This window comes from Protobothrops mucrosquamatus, unplaced genomic scaffold (genome assembly GCF_001527695.2).
Source record: "Protobothrops mucrosquamatus isolate PMUCROS unplaced genomic scaffold, P.Mucros_1.0 scaffold334, whole genome shotgun sequence".
Classification (NCBI taxonomy): domain Eukaryota; kingdom Metazoa; phylum Chordata; class Lepidosauria; order Squamata; family Viperidae; genus Protobothrops; species Protobothrops mucrosquamatus.
In genome coordinates this window covers 81,084-102,841 of record NW_015386672.1, presented here as the reverse complement: position 1 = coordinate 102,841, position 21,758 = coordinate 81,084, and the positions used below count along the sequence as shown (strand labels likewise).

The following is a 21,758-nucleotide window of genomic DNA, read 5'->3' as shown; positions in this document are numbered from 1 at the left end:
AACATCATCCGTGCGGTGGGTTGAATAAGCTCGGCTATTAACAGCAATAGCACTTAAGACTTATATAGTGCTTTGCAGTGCTTGACTGCCCTCTCTAAGCGGTTTACGGGGTCAGCATAGATTGCCCCCAACAATCTGGGTCCTCATTTTACCCACCTCGGAAGGAGGGAAGGCCGAGTCAAGCTTAAGCCGGTCAGGATCGAACTCCTGACAGTCAGCAGTGAGTTAGCCTGCAGTACTGCGTTCTCACCACTGCGCCACCGTCATGTTTTGTTCAGCAAGCCATGATAAGAAATCATGGTTGATTGCCTCCTAGTAAGGTAGTGTTAATAAGAATCTGGAATGGGAAATATTAACGTGAGCATGGGCCGTGCTGTTTCCTGACAGATCTGAGCTGGCCAGGAAATCGGGCTTGTTTTCCCAACCGCTCGCCCGTAGGTGAAGATGAAGCGCCTGCCGTGGAGGACGTCGCTGGCAGGTCCATCCTTCTTGTGCAGAACCCGGGCGTGCGCCTCCCGTTCCTCTGCGGGGCTCCTGCTTCAGGAGAAGATGGCTCCAGATACGGGTGCTCCTCCCAAAGAGGACCAACGCATGAATCCTCTTGGCATCCAGATGCTCTCCAAAGGCCTTCATGAACAGATCTTCCGGGGGGCTCAAGTTCATTATTCAGAGGAAGACGTCCAGAAGAGCATAGAACACTTGGAGAGGCATGACTTGTGGGGCAAAGAGACAGCCACCATTCCTGATGTGGCATTACAGCTTCCTCGGATGTATGGAGCGAACATCGATGAACATTTCCGCCTCTTGGCTCAGAAGCAAAGCCTCCCCTATCTGGAGGCTGCGAAGGAGCTTTTTGAGCACGAGATCCCACCAAGGCCCACGGAGTGGGCTTGGGAAGTAGGGTGGACTCGGTATGGTCCCGAGGGGGAGAGGGAAAAGGTGGATTTCCCCGATGAACGAGCTTTGGTCTTTGATGTGGAGGTGTGCATGGAAGAAGGACATTGTCCCACCCTCGCAGTGGCTTTGTCATCCAATGCTTGGTAAGAAGCAGCAGAGCATAGAGCGTAGAGTAGAGTAGAGTAGAGTAGAGTAGAATAGAATAGAATAGAATAGAATAGAATAGAATAGAATAGAATAGAATAGAATAGAATAGAATAGAATAGAATAGAATAGAATAGGACCTTGGAGGTCTTCTAGTCCAACCCCCTGTTCAACCAGGAGAACCTATACCATCTCAGACAGGTGAATGTCTAGTCTCTTGAAAATCTCCAATGATGGAGCGCCCACGATTTCTGAAGGCAAGCTGTTCCACTGGTTGATTGTCCTCACTGTCAGGAAGTTTCTTCTTGATTCCAGGTTGCTTCTCTCCTTGATCAGTTTCCAACCATTGTTTCTCGTCCTTCCCGCTGGTGCTTTGGTGAATAACGTGACCCCCTCTGCCTTGTGGCAGCCCCTCAGATACTGGAACACTGCTATCATCTCTCCCCTATTTCTCCTTTTCTTCAGACTAGCCAAACCCAACTCCCGCAGCCGCTCTTTGTATGTTTTGGTCTCCAGGCCTTGGATCATCTTAGTTGCTCTTCTCTGAATTTTTTCCAGACTCTCAACATCTTCTTTGTGATATGGTGACCAAAATTGGCTGCAGTATTCCAGGTGTGGTCTTATTAGGGCTTTATAAAGTGGTACTAGTACTTCATGTGATCTTGATACTATGCCTTTGTTGACTGCAACCATACTATTGAGAAAATACACATAGACGTTAGACAGCATGGTGAGAATTAGGTGGTCAGCAGAGTTTGGCTTTGCAGAGTGGCTAAACCAAAAGGAAAAAATACAGTAAAATCTGTTCTGCTTCACAGGTATTCTTGGTGCAGCAAGCGTCTGCTGGAACAACGCTATAGCTGGTCTAACCAACTGGGGCTGTCCGATCTCATCCCTCTGGAAACCAGCAGCAGCCTCAAGAAGCAGACTGGGCAGGAGAGGCTGGTGATCGGCCACAACGTCTCCTTCGACCGGGCTCACGTCAAGGAGCAATACCTGATCCAGGTAAGACATCCCTCGCCGTTTCTTCAGCTTGCTTTCTTCTCCTCTGCCCGGTTCTCACAGGGACTCGAAGAGAAAATGTTTGTGGCTGGGGGTGACTTGTCTGATCTTGAACAATTAAAATGGGGGTCAGATCTGGTGGCTTGCTGTACTTAAATGGAAGACCACCAGGAGATTCTAGGGCTGTACAGGTAGTCCTCGACTTAACGATCAAATTTCTGTTGCTAAGCAAGACAGCTAAATGGGTTTTGCCCCATTTTACTATCTTGTCTTGCCACGGTGGTTGAGTGAATCACTGCAGTTGTTAAGTGGATCGTGCAGCTGTGAAGCAAATGTTCAATGGGTTGATGGTGTACATTTCTTTGAACCTGGTTGTTGCAGCGTGTTACTATATTTGTATTGGAAGCACCTACCAGCATTAAGGAACCACAGCATGCGATGCCATTTGTTGAGTGAGATATGAACTGGCCGCATCGTATGTCTGAGAGCAGAACAGAACAGAATAGAACAGAACAGAACAGAATAGAATTTGGAATAGAATAGAATAGAATAGAATAGAATAGAATAGAATAGAATAGAATAGAATAGAATAGAATAATAGAATAGAATAGAACATTGATGACGAACCTTTTAGAGACCCAGTGCCCAAACTGCAACTCAAAACCCACTTATTTATCACTGGGTGCCGGGTGGGCGTGGCTCTGGTGATCATGGCAGACTGGGTGGGTGGGGCCAGGGCGGTGGGGGCCAGTCCCTCGCCATCTCCGGGGCACAGCACACGTGCGCACAGAGGGCTCTGTGTGCCGCCTCTGGCACGTGTGCCATAGGTTTGCTACCACTGGAATAGAATAGAATTTGGAATAGAATAGAGTAGAATAGAATAGAATAGAATAGAATAGAATAGAATAGAATAGAATAGAATAGAATAGAATAGACAGAGTTGGAAGATACCTTGTAGGTCATCTAATCCAACCCCCTGCTCAGGCAGGAAACCCTATACCATTTCAGACTGATGTTCCAGTCTACGTTGGTTTGTAAGGCAATGTCAAATGCTCCCTTTGACTGTTCCAACCACTCTTTTAGGGATCCCAAATGCGGTTCCTGGACACGATGAGCATGCACATGGCTATTTCCGGACTGACCGGTTTCCAGCGCAGCCTTTGGAAGGCCGCCAAGCAGGGCAAGGGGAGAGGACTGCAACAGGTCCAGCAACACATCAAGAAAACACGAAGAAAAGGCAGTGGACCCGTGGTAAGTGGATGCAGCCGTGATCAGGATGCTGTCGCACAGCACCTTGACTCTCGACGCAAGGTGTTTGGTGTGTTCTTGATGCAACTGGCCCAGTGCAAGGGACATAACTGTGAAAGGAGTGGACCTCTTCAAAGGTTGTAGATACAGGTGGTCCACAACTTAACAACCACAATGAAGCCCAGAATTTCTATCGTATATCATGACGGACATAACAGTAAGTTGTAGCACCCAACCTGTCTCCTTGCCTCCTCTTTTAAAGTCGTATCTTTAAAAGAGCAGAAAATAGTTCAGAATCCGAATAGAGCTGGAAGGGACCTTGGAGGTCTTCTAGTCCAGCCCCCGCTCAAGCAGGAGACCTTGCCACAAAACGTTTCCCGCTATTTTATTTCTGCAAGATTTATTTGAAACGGGAGAGCGGCATTCACAAATAGGACTTCCCCTCTGTCGAAGAAAACAGATGTTCTCTGATTTCCTCCATCCTTATTCTACTGCATATATATGGATTAAGCTAGAGAGGCCTGGGCATCTAATAAAAAGATGGGCATCTGAGATTGCAGAGGAGACAAACTGGTTATTTAATTCTGAGAGTTAAAGATGTGTGGGGGAGAAAGGGGCCATAATGATTGGAATGGACAGTTGTGTCTTTGTTATTTATTATATTAAAATGCTGCCCGGCTTCTAACCAGTCTAGTTTCTCTCCACGTGGTTTTCAATCTATAGATGAGTTTCTTATTTTTCTTTTGCTGGTCTTCCATTGTAGGTTGGCTCCTGGAACTGGGTGAACATCAGCAGTATCAACAACCTGGCCGATGTGCATTCCCTCTATGTTGGAGGGCAGCCGTTACAGAAAGAAGCCCGTGAACTCTTCGTCAAGGGCAGCATGAATGATATCAGGAATAACTTCCAGGTGGGAAGACAATCTCTTCTCTCTTTCTGAGAACAGAGTCTTAGCTAGTAGGAGCCAAGAAAGCGTCTGCATGAAACGAAGATGGCACCCCATCAGTAACCAGGAGGCAATATTTAAAGTAGATTAGCAAATGGCTTGTGGTCCACCTTTTAATAACTTGTTCTGTCCCTGTTCCGACCCACACACCCAAACAGCCAGCCGAGGGTTAAAGACTTCTCCAGACACCACTTCACCGATAAGAAACTTGGCAGCAGCTCCGTAGCTGCCTGCCAAGACCTTTTACTCCAAGCACACAGAAACAAAAAACAATACACACAGTTTAAAGCCACAGCACACTACTTTGCCAGAGATTCAGCTTTTGTCCGTCACAGAGGTCCAAATGGCCACCACCACCCTTTTATAGCCTGTGGGGTGTGGTCCAGTGATTCAGCTTAATCTCTGGCACGTCTCCTTTTCTGCTGCGCACGCTTGTCGCTCCTACGCTGGCGTGGATCCAGCCACAACTTCTCTTCCTCATTATCCGACACACCTGGCTCCTGGCCAATCCCAGAAACACCTGGCTCCTGGCCAGTCTCAGAACCACCTGGCTCCTGGTCAATCTCTTCTCCGTCGGGAGACACCTGAGGCATTGCCAAAGAGGAGGGTCCTGGAGAGGGAGGCCTGGCCATCTCCTCTCCTTCATGTTCGGAGCCTTCTTCCTCCGATAAGAGGGGCTCACAAGATGGAGCCACAATATAACTGTCCTTTCCTTATGTTTCACTCTTTGTTCAAAGGAGCTGATGAATTACTGTGCCCTTGATGTTCAGGCTACTTATGAAATATTCCACGAGCAGCTTCCTCTTTTCCTGCAAAGGTGAATTGTTCGTTGGGTGAAAATGTGTTTGAGGATGAGATTCTAGTGTTCTGGGTTAGCTACCAATCTCGGGTTGACTTTGTATAGTTGTTTAAGACCTTGTAAAGAACGGTAGGAGCATGGAGTCGACACGGTTTAGTTCGTGGGGTCCCTGAGCGTGATTGTTTTTTTTTCTCTTTTGGCTGTTCCTTTCTCTTATTCCCCATTAGGTGTCCACATCCTGTGACTTTTGCAGGTATGCTAGAAATGGGGGTTTCTTACTTACCTGTTAATCAGAACTGGGTGAAGTACCTGGATGAAGCTCAGGTCACTTACGAGGAGCTGCAAAAAGAGATGAAGAAGTCTCTGATGAACTTGGCCGACAATGCTTGTCAGCTGCTTCACGAGGAGAGGTACTCGTCGATCGTGGCTTAGTAGAGCTAGTAGGCTTTAAACCAGAACTATACCGTTCAGTAAAATGATGGGTCTTGCAATCCGGATCTCAGTCAAGCAGCAGTAGGGTGATAATGAGAGGAGAAGAAGAAGGGAGGAAGAAATTGACTTACAGCTATAGAATCAACCTTATCTTCTGCTGTAGCCTGCAGAATCTCAGATGCCTTTGGGTGGGAAAGGCTGTTTGAGATGGGAATGGCTGTTTGCATGATCCCTCCTTGAGGTTGGTCTGTTGTATCCCAATAGGTACAAAGATGACCCCTGGTTGTGGGATCTGAAATGGGACCTCCAAAAATTTAAGCAAAAGAAAACGAAACCAACTAGGAAGAAAAAGGAAGACGTGAATGAAGAGCCAGCTAAAGTAGTGGAAAGAGCATCTCCGCTGGAGTGGCAGGAAGGTAGATGACCACTTATTGATCAAATTAAGAGAGGAGTTCCTTACAATTGTATAATTGTGTGTTTGATGTCTCTTCATGGCCAGCTCAAGGTGGTAGGCCTTGTAGTCGTGGAGTTATCTTTCTGTCATCTTTAGGTTCCTGTACACTGCATTCACTGGCTGGGATCACACCTGGCGTTAAGCTGAAATTGTGTCTTTCTTTTGCTTTGGCATACTCCACTACTGTAGCCCAACCATTGTGGTTGGCACCCCACAGCTAAGGCTTAATGCAATGCACCACCCATTAGTGGCAGGGTGATTCTGGGGAACAGGGTTTAACAAACCATGGTTTGGCATAATGTGTGAACCAGTTTCACCTTAACCATATTATAATTCTGCTTGAACATTGGCGGAGTCTTTGAAATTTGCTTTCTGAATGAAAGCTACAAAGAATACGTATGCATGCTCACTCATTCCTTTTAACATAAGCAGAATAAGTCACAGCAAAACAAAGGAAAAGGGAGGAAATAAGAGAATAAAATTCTAGCCAAACCTAGAGTATACCAACAGGATTAACGGTACTTTCCTATCTTTGATTCTTTGATTTTGCTTGCATCCATTCATACATTGCATTTTGTAAACTTCTCACCTCCTTCTTGGGAATCTCACCGGCTCCATCCAGCCTCAACTTCCCTGGTCATCTCTTCCCTTTGAACTCATTTGCTATTACATTGGGCTATAACAGTGGTTCTCAACCTTTTTAATGCCGCGACCCCAACCGGTCGTAAGTCGAGGACTAAACCGGCCGTAAGTCGAGGACTAAACCGGTCATAAGTCGAGGACTAAACCGGTCGTAAGTCGAGGACTACCCAACCGGTTGTAAGTCGAGGACTTTCCCTGCCCGGGAGCGCCGTGCATGCGTGGTTCCGCCCCCTGCGCTGGCCGAGGCGTAGCTGGCAAGCGGCAGAGATGGAGCAGGCCGACCACCAGCTGGCCCAGCCCAAGGGAGGTAAGGCACCCGCCGGAAAAGGGGAAAAAAATGGCGGACAGCCTTGCTTGGCGACCCCCGTGAAATGGTCGATCGACCCCAAATGGGGTCGCAACCCACAGGTTGAGAACCACTGGGCTATAACTTTGCAAGGCATGGAGTTTTATTGGGGCAAGATAGGTTCTGAGGCTCCTTGAGATCAGATAAGGTACAGTTAAGATGGTTTGCACGCTGCTTGTAATTTTTATTTTGCATGTTGTATTGTTATGTTGTGAAAATAGATCCTGGTCCTCTGACAGAAGAAGGAGAACAAAGCCAAAATGGCAGCCAACAGGTTCTTCAGAGTCTAAAGGAGACGGTGGTTTTGCAGCCAAAAAGAATTCAGCATCTCCCTGGCCATCCAGAGTAAGTTCCTAAAGAAATGTTTCAGATGTAGATAAATAAGGAGTTCTCTTGAAACAGTTTCCCAAAATCTGGTTCTTTCCAGCTGTGGTCGGTTTCTGCTCCTCTAATGCCCAACCAGCACAGCTGGGTCTCCCTTTGCCTCCATCTCATGGGAATGGTCTGCATTTGTTCTTTGGAAGGACAGATACTGAGAAGAGAGGACTGTCTACTCTACGGAGATGCTCAGTCATCCAGGTCATAGTTATCCCAAAGATGCTTTTTCACAAGGCAACTGGACTTCCTTGTTTTTCTTTGAAGACGTTTTGCTTCTCATCCAAGAAGCTTCTTCAGCTCTGGCTGGATGGTGGGGAATGGAAGGATTTATACTCCTTGCAGACAGCTGGTCATTTGCCTTCTTTTAGCGAGTCGTTAAAGCTACCTGGAGCTTATCTGTGTCTTCAGGGTCACCTGAGTAGTGCAAATGGGTGTGGAGCTTTCTTGGAACTGTTGAAAGGACTGTGTTCTAGACTGGAGATAGATGATGTTGGATTCCTCCCCCTCTGTTGAGAGAGGGCTGTTCAGTTTTGACATAGATGGCCTCTTTCAAACCAGTGGTCCTCTCTGTCCAAAATGTGGACTTTTCTGCCTTCGAAAGAGCGGTCTTTTAAATGCAGATTGGACTGCTGACTCTTGACCTGATGGGTTTGTGAAAAAGCATCTTTGGGAGAAGAGAGGACTCATTGGAAAAGACCCTGATGTTGGGAAAGGTGGAAGGCCACAGGAGAAGGGGACGGCAGAGGATGAGATGGTTAGATAGTGTCACTGATGCAATGAACATGAAACTCTGGGAGACAGTGGAGGCCAGGAGGGCCTGATCTGCTGTGGTCCATGGAGTCGTGAAGAACAAGAAAACCAATAGCAGTCCCAGAAAAGAAATATGGGTAAGCAGCCTTCATCATCAGGTATTGGTTGAGTGTCAAAATTGTTTGCTTCTTCCTGTGTAGGTGGTACCGCAACCTGTGTCCACGGCTCAATGATCCTAGTTGGGCCCCTGGACCCAGCCTTATCAGCCTTCAAATGAGAGTGACTCCAAAGCTCATGAGGCTTAACTGGGATGGCTTTCCATTGCACTACTCTGAGAAACATGGCTGGGGCTACCTGGTGCCAGGAAGGAAGGACAACCTGTTAGAGGATGATCCAGACGCTGCATCGGCCACCTGCCCTTTCAAGTAAGGAAAGATTTCTGGGGGGAGTGAAATCCACAGTGCTAACCTCCCCCCCACACACACACACCTTTGCATGTTGTGTAATGGATGCATAAGTGTGTACATCTCACCCAAAGAGCTTTATTACGGTCTTCAGTTGGAGAACAGCAGAACATCAACAGCAATATTTTGGAAATGTAGCAAAGCATGAAACTCAACAAGTGGCACTGCAATTCTCCAATACCAACTGTCTAGATAAGATGACTATACAGTAATAGGGTAAGGATCTGGAACAGCAAAGAATAGAAAAGCAGGAGAAAACAAAGCTTATTTCATCAGCTGGCAGGCCCAACCTCTGGTATTTTTTTTAACCAAAGCTGTTAAAATCAAGTTCCAGATGCAATTAAAAAAAAAATCATGCCATTGCTCAGATTTTCAGTGATAACTCAGAATAAGGTATGTCTTCCCCTCTGGCTGTTTCTTGGGGAATTAACGTGGGGTCTTGACTTGAAGCAACTTAACCTTCAGTTCCAGAATGAGTTATCTTCAGATAACATTGATTCGGATTGGAAAAAACTGTCCAGCTGCAATAAGAGACACCTAATTATGCCTTGGTTTTCTGCAAACATTGTAGGGACATGTGAAATCAACTGATTTCATCTTAAATCCTGTAGGTCAGCTTTTTTGTTGAACTTGGCAATTTTAAAAGGCGTGGTTTTCCAACTCCCAAAATTCTGGAAACTTGCTCGGAGTTCAAGTCCGCATATCTTAAAATGGCCACTTCAAAAAAACACTGACTAGGGTCATCTAAGTGATTGCTGTGTTATATTAATGATGTGACAGAGATTGCCGACAATATCGCCAAATTCTTCTCAGCGGTATGTCAAGATGCTTGTAAAATGTTTACAAAACTTTTTGAATTGGACTGCATGTCACTTTGGTGTCGTTACAGTATTAGGCCAGTACTGTCTTTGCCTTTTACTTGTCTGGCTTAATGTTGCTGGATTTTGACACTAATAAAAACATTCATTCATTCTACTTTTCAAGAGCCGTGAAGACAAGAAAATGTTTTTGTGAGCTTTATATCAGGTACCCAGGAACTTTACATACCTAAAAGAAAACCCCACAATTAGGTCTAAAGCAGTGATGGCGAACCTTTTACAGACCAAATGCCCAAACTGCAACCCAAAACCCACTTACGTATCGTCGGTGCCGGGTGGGCGTGGCCCTTTGGATGGGTGTGGCCAATTGGGTGGGCATGGCTTCGGTGGTAATGGAAGACTGGGTGGAACTAAAAAGTTCAATCAATCAATTCCAACTTTGCAAGATCTTTTTTTTTCCCGCAAGAAGTTGAAATTGATTGATTGATTGAACCTTTTTTTTTTGCACACGGCGGCAGAGGTTTTATAAAGCGAAAAGGTTTTATAAAACCCAGCTTAAGGCCTAGGACTGGGGCGACGGCGCGCGTGCCCACAGAGAGGGCTCTGCGTGCCACCTGTGGCACCCGTGCCCTAGGTTCGCCACCACGGGCCTAAAGTATCTATTCCCCCCCTAAAGACAATTCAATAATGAGAAGGAAGAAAAAGGCTCATACATTTTGCTAGGCAAGGGATGATTATGATTCTGCTGCAGTTCAGGCTATGAAAACTCTTATTTCTGATAGGGTAATAGAACATCTGTATCGGGAATATTGCAAGGAGAAAGGGAAGGAGCAACCGGTTTCACTCGGCAGCTACCTGGAAGAAGAGTTCTTAATGGAGAACGGTGATTTTTGGGAAAAGGTACTTGTTCTCCTCTCCAAGATGAGAGGTACAGTTTTGTGACAGAGTATGCACTTTATTGTACCGTGCCAGATATTGGGTGGAGGAATTCTTACTGGAGTGTTGATAAATATATTGTGAAATTAGTGTCCTTTAAAAGGCTTTGCCGTGGTTGCAAGCAAAATGGCGAATTGGGTCATCTCCCGGCATGCAGAAAAGTGCTATTCTGTGGTCTCCTTATAAGAAACAATCGTCCGGAGCACACGTGGATGATCTCCTGTTCTCTCCTTATCCAGGGAGGTTCCAGGAAACCAGTCTACTCACCTTGTACTTTGCAACAATGGTTGGTTTTGTTTTTACAGAACCATCTGCAGTTTGCGCTACCTCCCCCAGAAATTCTTGATTCTCAGATTAAAAAATGACCACGTCGTAATTCTTTTTAAAAACTTGCATGTCAGATAGGTTAAAACATTGGTTGCTTGTTTATGTGCAGAGGGAGTGGTTTTTTTCACATTTTATAGATAATCCTTTTGGTCAAGTGCGAACTTGGAAGATAAGCGATACTGTGAACAGATACGGAACAACTTTCACATATTAAAGAATTTCTTTTTTTCTTCATGTCAGTTTGAATTGCTTGGCCATGTGGAGGTGGATATGGATGTGGATTCGATCACCAGAGAACTGAGGCAGGTAATGGCCCATCTAAAGAAATAAAATAATCATAATTTAATCTGGTACCAGGCATGCTTGAAGGTGTTCTTTTGTTCATACATACATACATATCTGTTGTTGTTTTAACCATTTAGTCGTTTCCGACTCTTGGCAACTTTATAGGCACGTGCTCTCCATCCAAGCCCATCAAGCACAGCTTCTTCCAATTGTTGGATGTTCATCTTTGTACCAATTTTGATGTTATCAAGCCCACATTCTTTGCTTGCCCCTTCTTGTTCCACTAACCATTCCTAGCATCATTGACTTGTCCAATGAATTTGAACGTATGACATGGCCAAAGTAAGTCAGACGTATTATGATTTTAGCTTCTAGTGATGAACCTGGTTTTATACAATTTAACATCTCTCTCTTAGTCACTCTGTCCATGGTAGACGCTATAATTTATGCCCACACCACTGTTCAAAGGTATCAATTCTTCTTTGATCAGCCATTTGTAGTGTCCAACATACAGACATATGAATGAATGAATGACTCTCAACTGCTTAATCCTGCATTGATTCTTCTATACAGGAAGAGATGGAGTTGGTGAAGAGTTCACCTGAATATCACCATGGCAATGGACCTTACAATGATGTCAATATTCCAGGATGCTGGTTTTTTAAGCTGCCTCACAAAGTAAGGGTGAACTTCATGGTGTCTGTATTTGTATATCTGTCAGGGAATCCAGTGACAACTTGCATCTATTGGCATTGTGAATGTGTTGTCATTTTAACATCCCTGTCGTTAGTTGCAGTCTCCACTGCACCCCACCTCCTTTTCACTTTAGTGCACATTAGTGTTTTTTATTTATTCTTTAGATAATTTTTGTAGCCCTGTTTGAGTTGGCAAGAGGGAGAATGTAGCTGTGGCACTCTTGACTTACCCAATCAGCATCTGTATCACCGATGAGTTTTGGCTAGAAAAATTCTTCTTACTAAGGCATCTCAGCAATTAAGTATCTTTTCTCCTGATTGAAAGAACAAAGAAAGGGAATGTAGATAAGAGCCACCAGAGTTTAAATTTGTTTTGCTTGCTGTTGTAAAGATCGCTGTGAAGATTTACTTATTCTCAGTTGTGGCGAGTGCAGTTGAGGAATGTTAATTAATGGGAAAAATATTCTGCCCATTTAGAAACTAGAATAATTTTCAGGGATAAAATGGATCATATAGCTCAGTGATTCAGAAGCTCTAATACTCCCAGCTGAAACAGGGATCTGAAGTGTGAAGAGAGTGGTTCTCTCTTATGTTTGCATGGAAGAAGGAATTTCTTTAAAAATAACCAAGGAAGAAGCATTGCATTTTGCTTGCAGAATCTGCTTTGAGTTAAAATAAAACTTTCTTCACCGGCTCTTAAAAGGATGGCAATGCCAGCAATGTTGGGAGCCCATTTGCCAAGGATTTCTTACCCAAGATGGAAGATGGCACTCTTAAAGCTGGAATAGGAGCAGCAGATGGGACCCACGCTTTGGAAATCAACAAGAAAATCTCCTTCTGGAGAAACGCTCATAAACGCATCAGGTGAGCAGAGGGACGCATATTCGGTTGTGGGTTTGTCTTGCTGCCAACTCACCATAGTGTAATTGCTTGCTCTTTCTTATTCTCCTTTCTCCCCTTCTCCTTTGCTTTCCTTCCGCACAGCAGAAATTTGAACTCTGTTCTGTATTGTAGAATGTCTTCCTTCTATCATAAACCTGTCCAGGTTGCATAAACCAGGGGTCCCTAATCCCCCCCCCCCCCGTGGCATGTCAGCAACCGGTCTGCACAAACAAGCAAAGCACCATCCGCGGGATGCAGGCAGCACACAAAACCACACACTGTACAGTCTGTGGAAAAGACTGGAAAGGTGGCAGAAAAAGCTTAGTCTAACTTTATTGTAAAACTTTTTTTTTTCTCCTTGCAGTTCACAGATAGTGGTTTGGTTGAAGAAAGGGGAGCTGCCAAGATCCGTGACTAGGTATGTATAGAGAAATGCAGTCAAGACCAACATTGCGATATCTCTTTTATTTCATCCAAAATTAGCGACCTCCGCTAAAATCCATATAAAGGTCTGCATTCAAGTAAATGATCATTCTGGGCCTCAGATGCTTACTTTTATTGTCACTATTAATCTCTTCTCTCTGGAAAGAGGGTGCAGAAAACAATCATGATAGAGTAGCTCACAGGATTAGCCTTTTTACTGCAGATCAGCTTTTAACTGATTTGGGAGCATAAACAGCAGTGTGGAATCTGCAGAGTCCCTGACGGTGATCTTCCAGGTTTTGAAGTGGGTTCTCACCGTGATCTTTTTCTAGGCACCCAGACTACGATGACGAGAATGCTTATGGAGCCATCCTGCCACAAGTAGTGACTGCTGGAACGGTCACTCGGCGAGCTGTGGAGCCCACGTGGCTGACCGCCAGCAATGCCAGGGTAAAATGCTCTTTTCAGAGGCTTTGTATTCAAAATTCTGCACCAGCCTTTTGGCTGTTCCCACAGCGGAGCGGAATATGAGATAGCACGGAAGCAGGAAATTGCAGGCCCGTTTCCACAACGCTAAGATGTTTGAGACCCTTCCAGGCTTGCAACAGAAACCTGTTTGTGTTACTTTAAACCCAGGATAAGGATAATTTCTTTCCTCAAGTCCTAGAGTTTGGGTTCAATGCTGATTGTTCTGGCTGCTGTACCCTCCTATATGGCAGGGCTAGGTTTAGGAATATGGAAGAGCAGAATAAAATTGTGTTGTTTTTTTTCCTGCCACACCCAGTGCAAAACCCAAGCCATCTATGCATATGTAGAACCAATGAAACAGTACAGGTAGTCCTCAACTTACGATCACAACTGAACCCAGCATTTTTGTCGAGACAATTTGTTAAGTGAGTTTTGCCTCATTTTACGACTTTTCTGGCCACCGTGGTTAATTGAATCACGGCGGTTGATAAGTTAGTAAGCAGGCTGATAAGTGAATCTGGCTTCCCCCTTGAGTCAGGAGATTGCAAAAGGGGATCACATGACACCCCCCCAGGACACGGCAACCGTCATAAGTGTGAGTCAGTGATCAAGCATCTGAATGTAAATCACGTGACCCTGGGGATGCTGTAATGATTGTAAGTGTGAAAAATAAAACAGTACATACAGGTAGTCCTTGACTTACGATCACAATTGAGCCCAACATTTTCGTCGTTAAGTGAGACATTTGTTAAGTGAGTTTTGCCTCATTTTATGACTTCTCTGGTCATAAATACGAGTCGGTTGCCAAGCGTCTGAATTTTGATCACGTGAACCATGGGGATGCCGCAATGGTGTAAGTGTGAAAAACGGTCATAAGTCCCTTTTTTCAGCACTGTTGTAACTTTGAAGGGTCACCAAACGAACTGTCGTAAGCCGAGGACCACCTGTATAAGAGCTGACTGATTGTCCATTCTGAAGAATGAGTCTTCCCGCCGAGCAAAAGGATGGAGAGAAGGGCGCTTCCTTTTAATCCAAGCCCACGCATCGACCGCAGCTCGTCAGGAACCAAAATTATTTCTTCCATTTCTTACAGACCGACCGGGTGGGCAGCGAGCTCAAAGCGATCGTCCAGACTCCTCCTGGTTACCATCTGGTTGGAGCCGATGTTGATTCTCAAGAGCTTTGGATAGCAGCTGTCTTGGGAGAAGCCCATTTTGCCGGCATGCATGGTGAGTATCAGCATACTGAGCAGTTTTCTCCTGGGTAGCCAAAATATCGCGTCGGTAAACATAAACATTCTCTGCGTCCTCTCCGTTAGCCGCTCCTGATAGATCAATTTTCTGTACGTTTATTTGTCTCCCGTTTCTAAAGACCTCTCGAATAGCTATCCTCAATTTATGACCCCACCGTTGGGACGAGAATTCCCATGGCTAAGCAAGGCAGTTGTTGAACAAGCTGCTCCCAATTTTACAGGTGTTTTTTTTTTTGCCACGGTTCAGTGAATTATTGCAGTTGTTAAGCGGATCACAGGTTTGTTAAGCGGATCTGAGTTCCCCTGTTGACTTTGCTCGTCAGAAGCCAACTTGGGAAAGTGGCAGACGGCAACCTAAATATAGGCCGGTGGCCAAGCGTCCGAATTTTGATCCCATGATTGTAGGGAGGCTGCACCAGTTACAAGTGAGAGGACCAGTCCCAAGTCACTTTTTTCAGTGCTGTGGTAACTTCAAACCGTCACTAAATGAGTGGTTGGTAAGTCGAGGACTATCTGTGCCCAGGAGCTGAATTTTAAAACCTATTTTATTTAAATAATCAAAAGTCTACGGAGATTCTCCGTCATCCAGGTCATGGTTGTCCCAAAGGTGATTTTTCAGAAGGCAACTGGACTTTCTTGTTTTTCTTTGAAGACGTTTCGCTTCTCATCCAAGAAGCTTCTTCAGCTCTGACTGGAGGGTGGGGAATGGAAGGATTTATATTCCTTGCATCATCTGTCTCCAGTCTACAACACAGTCCTTTCAACAGTTCCAAGAAGGCTCCACACCCATTTGCACTACTCAGGTGACCCTGAAGACACAGGTAAACTTCCAGGTGGCCTCAACGATTCTCTAAAATAGAGGTGTCAGACTGCCGAACGGTTGCATCATGCGGAGGCCATGCCCCCACCCCAGCTGCAAAAAAAGCCGCAATGCGTCACGACATCACTTGACAGGACGAGTTTGACTCCCGTGCTCTTAACAGAATTCAAATGACGAGCTGTCTGCAAGGAGTATAAATCCTTCCATTCCCCACCACCCAGTCAGAGCTGAAGAAGCTTCTTGCATGAGAAGTGAAACGCCTTCAAAGAGAAAAAAGAAAGTCCAGTTGCCTCCTGAAAAAGCATCTTTCGGAAAGCAACTTAAGTGACATTTCTGATTAGCTTAGAATGAAAAGGGGAGAATGCAGAACAGACTGTTTGGCATCGGGCTAACATCTTAGCACCTCAGCTGACAAATGTTTCCAAGCAAGTATTGCAACCCTAAACACTGGAGACATGCTTATTTTTCTGTGCAAAATCTGGTTCTTGGCTCCATTTTGCATCCCTGTCAACAGTTCGCCTCCGGATCCACTCTGTTCTTGGTTCTTGTCTTATCAAAGCCACCTTGAGACGATCTTTTACTTCCTGACCCTCTTTTTTCCGCCCCTTTGAAGGCTGCACCGCTTTTGGCTGGATGACGCTTCAGGGGAAGAAAAGCAACGGCACGGATCTGCACAGCAAGACGGCCTCCACCGTGGGGATCAGCCGAGAGCACGCCAAGGTGTTCAACTACGGACGTATCTATGGGGCAGGACAGGCGTTTGCTGAGCGCCTCCTCATGCAGTTCAACCACCGCCTGACAGAACAGGAAGCCAGTGAGAAGGCCCGGCAAATGTACGCCGTCACGAAGGGAATCCGACGGTAAGGAGGCAAAGGAGGAATCTTCGTTTTGTTGAATGACTAGATGATTGATTGGTTGTATTTACACGCTGTTCCAATCCACGCAACTCTGAGTGGCTTAGAAAACTGATTCACAATATAGTATCCAAAAGAGAATCCAAAGAAAATCCACCAGCATTTAAATCTTACCACAAAGAATCTACCAACCATTGCAACCCAGGGCCTAAGTTCAGAGGCAGGTCGGAAGAGCTTGTTTAAACAGGTCCAAGAAGGAGCATGATGGCTTGGGTGGCTAGGACACTGGGTTGGAGGTTAGCAAATCCACGTTCGAGACCCGCATGCTGCCAGGGAGTGGGGTGAGCTCTCGTCCTTCGCTCCAGCTCCTGCCGGGGACATGAAAGGAGGCCTCAACTGGGTGTTCTCTGGGCAACCGTGATGTCACCGGCTAATCCTTTTGTCAAGGTAATGATTTAGAAGCTAACCAGCTTGTATAATGTGAGATGAATGATGCAATGTTAGGAATGACTCGGCAGGAGTCTGTATCCCTTTAAGAGCTTGAGTATAAAAGGGATGGCCTTGCTGGAGTCTCTCTCTCTTGTCCGTTTCCTGCTGTAATTGCTGTGTATTGGAGTTTGTTGTATCACCACGTGGTTGTATTTTGTTTCTAGTGTATAATTGTACATAGTATGTGATAAACCACCATTTAATACAGACCACTGTTTACTGCATTTATTCCTGGGTTACCTCAGCGCAATAAGACTGTGCATGCTCCGACACCTTTCAACCCCGGAAGCACCTCGGTGCTTCTGACACAAGTGCAATGCAACAGATCCAGGAAGGGGCCTCTAAATCTCGGCAGCTTTTAGACGGTCTTTCCCATCCTTGGATTTCCTTCTTTCTTCATTTCTTATAGCTGCCACCTGTCTGAGGAAGGGGAATGGCTAGTGAATCAATTGGGCCTCACGGTAGACAGAGCAGAAGATGGTTCCATACCCTTGCAAGACGTGTGGCGGTTACAAAGAGAAGCAAAGAAACGGTAAAGAGACAACAAGAGCCAAGCTTTACTGTAGTTATTCCTTCAAAATAATCAGACTTGTGCAAAACACTGGGTGGTTGGCACTAAAATGAAGTCATGTTCCACGTCAGAATCAGCTAAACTCCATCCTGCAAACTTCTGCTAGGAATTGCATGCTTTGCTAAATTCTTCGGCACTCAGAATTCTTTGCATGTTGCCCCTCCAAATGTCTGGTAATTTCAGTCAGATACTCTTGTGACTTCTGAAATTCCCCAAAAGTCAGCGACACATTCTTAAGTTTGCCTTTTCAGCCATAAGGTCCAGAAACTAAAAAAAAAACCCAATCTTTTCGTTATTGTCATTTTAAAGGGAAGCTGAAATGCTGCAAAGCTAAAATCTGAATCTTGTATGATTGCAATATCAGTTTGTTATTCTTTGCTCTGCGTGTGCGTCTCCTGCTGCATTGCAAGTCTTTCTTCTTGCAGTTCAATGACCGCAACCCCAAATTGTAAGGTCAGATTTTCTGTTGATCTCCGAGTTCAGCAGCGATGTGCTTCGTATTCTAGCTCTCGTAGGAAGAAGTGGGACATGGTGTGCCAGCGAGTGTGGGCCAGTGGCACAGAATCTGAAATGTTCAACAAACTGGAAAGCATCGCCATGTCGGAAGCACCCAGCACCCCAGTGCTGGGCTGTCGAATTTCTAGAGCATTGGAGCCAGCAGCTGTTGACGGCGAGGTGAGAGAGATCCTTCTGTTCTAACTAGTTGATTTTTTTTGAGCAGTAAAAGTAGCGACTTGAGCTGCAACTGGAGATGTTGTCATTACCGTCTTTGTTCTTAAGCTTGATTTAGACTTGTCTGCAATTGCACGTAGGCATCAATCATCCAAGCTGCAGAGGGGTGGATGGATAAGTGTAGGTTGCAGATGGCTGTAGACCGGCTGATGCGCAGACCTCCCAAATCTCAACTACGCAGCAATTAAATAACAAGCCGATTTCCTGATTGAAAAAGTATTACAGTATCTGTTCATTTTTTTTTCTTTCCCTTTCTAGTTTGTGACCAGCAGAATAAATTGGGTGGTTCAGAGTTCAGCGGTGGATTATCTGCATCTGATGCTCGTATCTATGAAATGGCTCTTTGAGCTATTTGACATTGATGGACGTTTTTGCATCAGCATCCATGACGAAGTGCGCTACTTGGTCAAGAGCGAGGACCGCTATCGGGCAGCGCTTGCCCTGCAGATCACCAACCTCCTCACACGGTAAATTCCGGTCGTATCATTTGGCAAGTTCATATTGTATTTGAGATTTCCCCTTAATCTAGTATTTGAGATGTTCCCATAATCTAGTGCCCTCCAGATAATTGGGTTACAAGCCCAGATGTCTTATGCTAGGTAGGAATTTTGGAAACTGTGTTCTTATTGACCCTGGAGAATGCCAGTCAGCTTGGGGAAGATGGTTCAACTGATGTAAATTGAGGATGGCCAAAAATTTTCTTAGTCGGACACATAGGAATTTATCGGCAAAAATATTCAGTTTAAAGAAGTTGAGTTGGAAAAGAAATTATTGGAAATAAAGCCTCTAAGACCCGATGGCTTAGTCACTGCATACCAAAGATAAATATCAAACTTACTGTGACATATTAGTGTTTAGAATTTTAATAATCTAATCCCAGTTCTCTGAAAGATTGTTGGGAGTCTAATGAGAATCCATTATTCTCAAATCTTGGAAAAAACACTGCTGGGCAATAAAATATTGTAATTGAAAGAAGGCAGAGCTGATTTTAAAGAAATTAGTTTCCCTTCGTGCAATTTTTTACCAATTATATATTTGTGGAATAATAGTAGGATGGCTCAAGATTGCATCATTGTATTTGCAAATCCCAGAAAATCTGTGGCATCTTGAGAACTCGGATGGAGATTTTTATCTGTTCTTCTTTGAGATACGTACATGTGATTACAATTAGGGAAGAGCTTCAAGGGCTGAGTTTTGGACATAATTTTAAACCACAGATTCAAGCACTAAATAGAACGTTGTCAACTAATATATCAGGGTAACAACAAAAAAAAAACCCCGAAGCTCTTGCTTATTGATTTGGAATAAAATATTATAGAGTTTTCTATTTTATATATCAGTTACCCATTTGTTTTTCAAACTTAAATAGAACTTCTGTGGCTAATTAAAATGTGTTTTTGAACAATTGGGGTTTTTTTTGTCCCCTAGAGGATAAAGGTGCATGATGGAAATAGTGAAGGTGTGTTGTAGTGTGCCTTTTAAACAATATATTTTTGTAACTGATCAGAGGATCTGCTCCAAAGGAAGAAGGGATATCCTTCTAAATATTTTTCCCTAAATCCAGCATTCACTTTTTTAGGTGTATGTTTGCCTATAAACTCGGTCTTCAGGATCTGCCTCAGTCGGTGGCCTTTTTCAGCGCGGTAGATATTGATCATTGTTTAAGGAAAGAGGCGACAATGGATTGTGTCACCCCGTCCAACCCAGGAGGACTGGAGCAAAGGTACAACATCCCCCAAGGTGCGTATCAGATGGTTACTGCTTTTCAAAATCACACTTGACAAGAATTCTACCTTCCAGTTGCTGGATAATCCTATATAATGAGAGATTGTAAACCTTTCTCAGTCTGGATATCAGCTTTGTGCAAGGCTTCCCTCATCCTCAGGATCAGTTTGGCTTTGCCCAGGAGTATCCTTAAGGACAAACCCAAAGTGCCTGCATGAGTTCTCATGCTTCCTGCAACAGGGAAAGAAAGTATTAAACTGAGGATAGTATCTTTCCCTTACATTCTCTGACTTAACAGGACACTTTTGTGCACGGCTGTGTAGAAGTGTTGAAACTCAGCATTAAGAAAAACCAAGATCATGGCATCCGGCCCTCTCAATTCCTGGCAAATAGATGGGGAGGAAATGGAGGTAGTGACAGATTTTATCTTCCTGGGCTCCAAGATCACCGCAGATGGGGACTGCAGCCAAGAAATCAAAAGACGTTTGCTCCTGGGGAGGAAAGCTATGACAAATCTAGACAGCACACTAAAAAGCAGAGACACCACCCTGCCAACAAAAGTACGTATAGTCAAGGCCATGGTTTTCCCAGTTGCAATGTATGGCTGTGAAAGTTGGACCATAAGAAAGGCTGAGCGCCAAAGAATGGAGGCCTTTGAACTCTGGTGCTGGAGAAGACTCCTGCGAGTCCCCTGGACTGCAAGGCGATCAAACCGGTCAGTCCTAGAAGAGATCAACCCTGACTGCTCTTTAGAAGGCCAGATCCTGAAGTTGAAACTCAAGTACTTTGGCCACCTAATGAGAAGGAAGGACTCACTGGAGAAGAGCCTAATCCTGGGAAAGATGGAGGGCAAGAGAAGAAGGGGATGACAGAGAATGAAGTGGCTGGATGGAGTCACTGAAGCAGGAGGCGGGAGCTTAAATGGACTCCAGAAGGTGGTAGAGGACAGGAAGGCCTGGAGGAACGTTGTCCATGGGGTCGCGATGGGTAGGACACAACTTCGCAACTAACAACAACATGTAGAAGTGAGAGACATTTAAATTCAATGAGCCTGAATACCTCAGTAACAGAATATAAACATTTTATCCCCCCCTGAAAGATACTTACTTTTTAAGAAGTAAAGCCTCCTATATCAGGGCTATCTGAAATTGCTTTTGCAAGTTAATGTGCATTTTTAAAATTATATAGTTGTTTATTTTCAGGAACACAGTTAACAATTGCTGAACTAAATGTGACAGCTTAAGAAACCAACGCAACATTATGCATTTTATTAAATTGTTAGAGGAATACTTCGCCAAAGTAAAGTAAGAAAATTCAAACCAGCTCTGGCTTATTATCTAAATATATTCATAGTTTCTGGCCAAACTAAAAAGAGTTGGAAGTATAGGTTTTAATTTACACGTTCCTTCCCTCTCCTGCTTTATATAAATCCTTGCTTGGAACAAGATGTCTTTAGGAGCGCAAAAACCAGCTCGTGAATCTTTATAAGTTAAGTTTGAACTTTTGAGCATTTTTAATAGGCACAGAAATGACTCTTGTTATTGTTAATTTCTTACAGGGGAAGCTCTGGATATATACAAACTTATTAAAATAACAAAAGGTTCCTTGGAAAAAGGAAAATGAAGTTTGAGTTTAGAAGTTAACTGGACACGCTTTGTCCCAGCGGGATCCTCCAGAAGGAACCTTTTGGTCACGGACACCTGCTTTTTCTTCTCACCCCAAGTCAAAAGGAGGAGAAGAGGCATCGCTGAGGATTGTGGTTCCCAAGGCCAACGTGGAGGATTAGGGACCCAAAGGAAAAGTGGCAAATTTAATGTGCCTTATTGGGATAGACCATGGATAGGTCATCAGCAGGTTACCGATACTGCGAGCATTCAAGGTTCTATGTGCAAAGGATATGGTGAAGAAACACTTTTTTAAATATGCTGTAGACTGAAAAAGATGGGTGTTAAAAAGGTGCAAAACCAGCCATTTGAGAA

The 21,758-nt window shown here is 44.6% G+C and overlaps 1 protein-coding gene across 1 annotated transcript; it reads left to right on the top strand.

Annotated features, from left to right (window-relative positions):
- The first annotated feature begins 444 nt into the window (after positions 1-444).
- Positions 445-21,474, top strand: POLG (DNA polymerase gamma, catalytic subunit). Its single transcript, XM_015815281.2, has 22 exons — positions 445-1,040; positions 1,860-2,046; positions 3,127-3,294; positions 4,055-4,201; positions 4,975-5,054; positions 5,264-5,446; positions 5,733-5,884; positions 7,132-7,255; positions 8,239-8,463; positions 10,103-10,220; positions 10,824-10,889; positions 11,442-11,546; positions 12,267-12,427; positions 12,810-12,863; positions 13,201-13,318; positions 14,430-14,565; positions 16,022-16,268; positions 17,161-17,283; positions 17,829-17,997; positions 18,313-18,521; positions 19,634-19,794; positions 21,338-21,474. The coding sequence occupies exons 1-22, from the start codon at positions 445-447 to the stop codon at positions 21,400-21,402; spliced, it is 3,594 nt and encodes a 1,197-aa protein (XP_015670767.2). The 3' UTR covers positions 21,403-21,474.
- The last annotated feature ends 284 nt before the right edge of the window (positions 21,475-21,758 follow it).

Excerpts from the sequence above, each read along its gene's own strand:
- POLG (XM_015815281.2), top strand. The coding sequence starts at position 445 with ATGAAGCGCCTGCCGTGGAGGACGTCGCTGGCAGGTCCATCCTTCTTG. Across the intron at positions 3,295-4,054 it reads GAAAAGGCAGTGGACCCGTG|GTTGGCTCCTGGAACTGGGT; the intron begins GTAAGTGGATGC and ends CTTCCATTGTAG. Across the intron at positions 12,864-13,200 it reads CTGCCAAGATCCGTGACTAG|GCACCCAGACTACGATGACG; the intron begins GTATGTATAGAG and ends ATCTTTTTCTAG.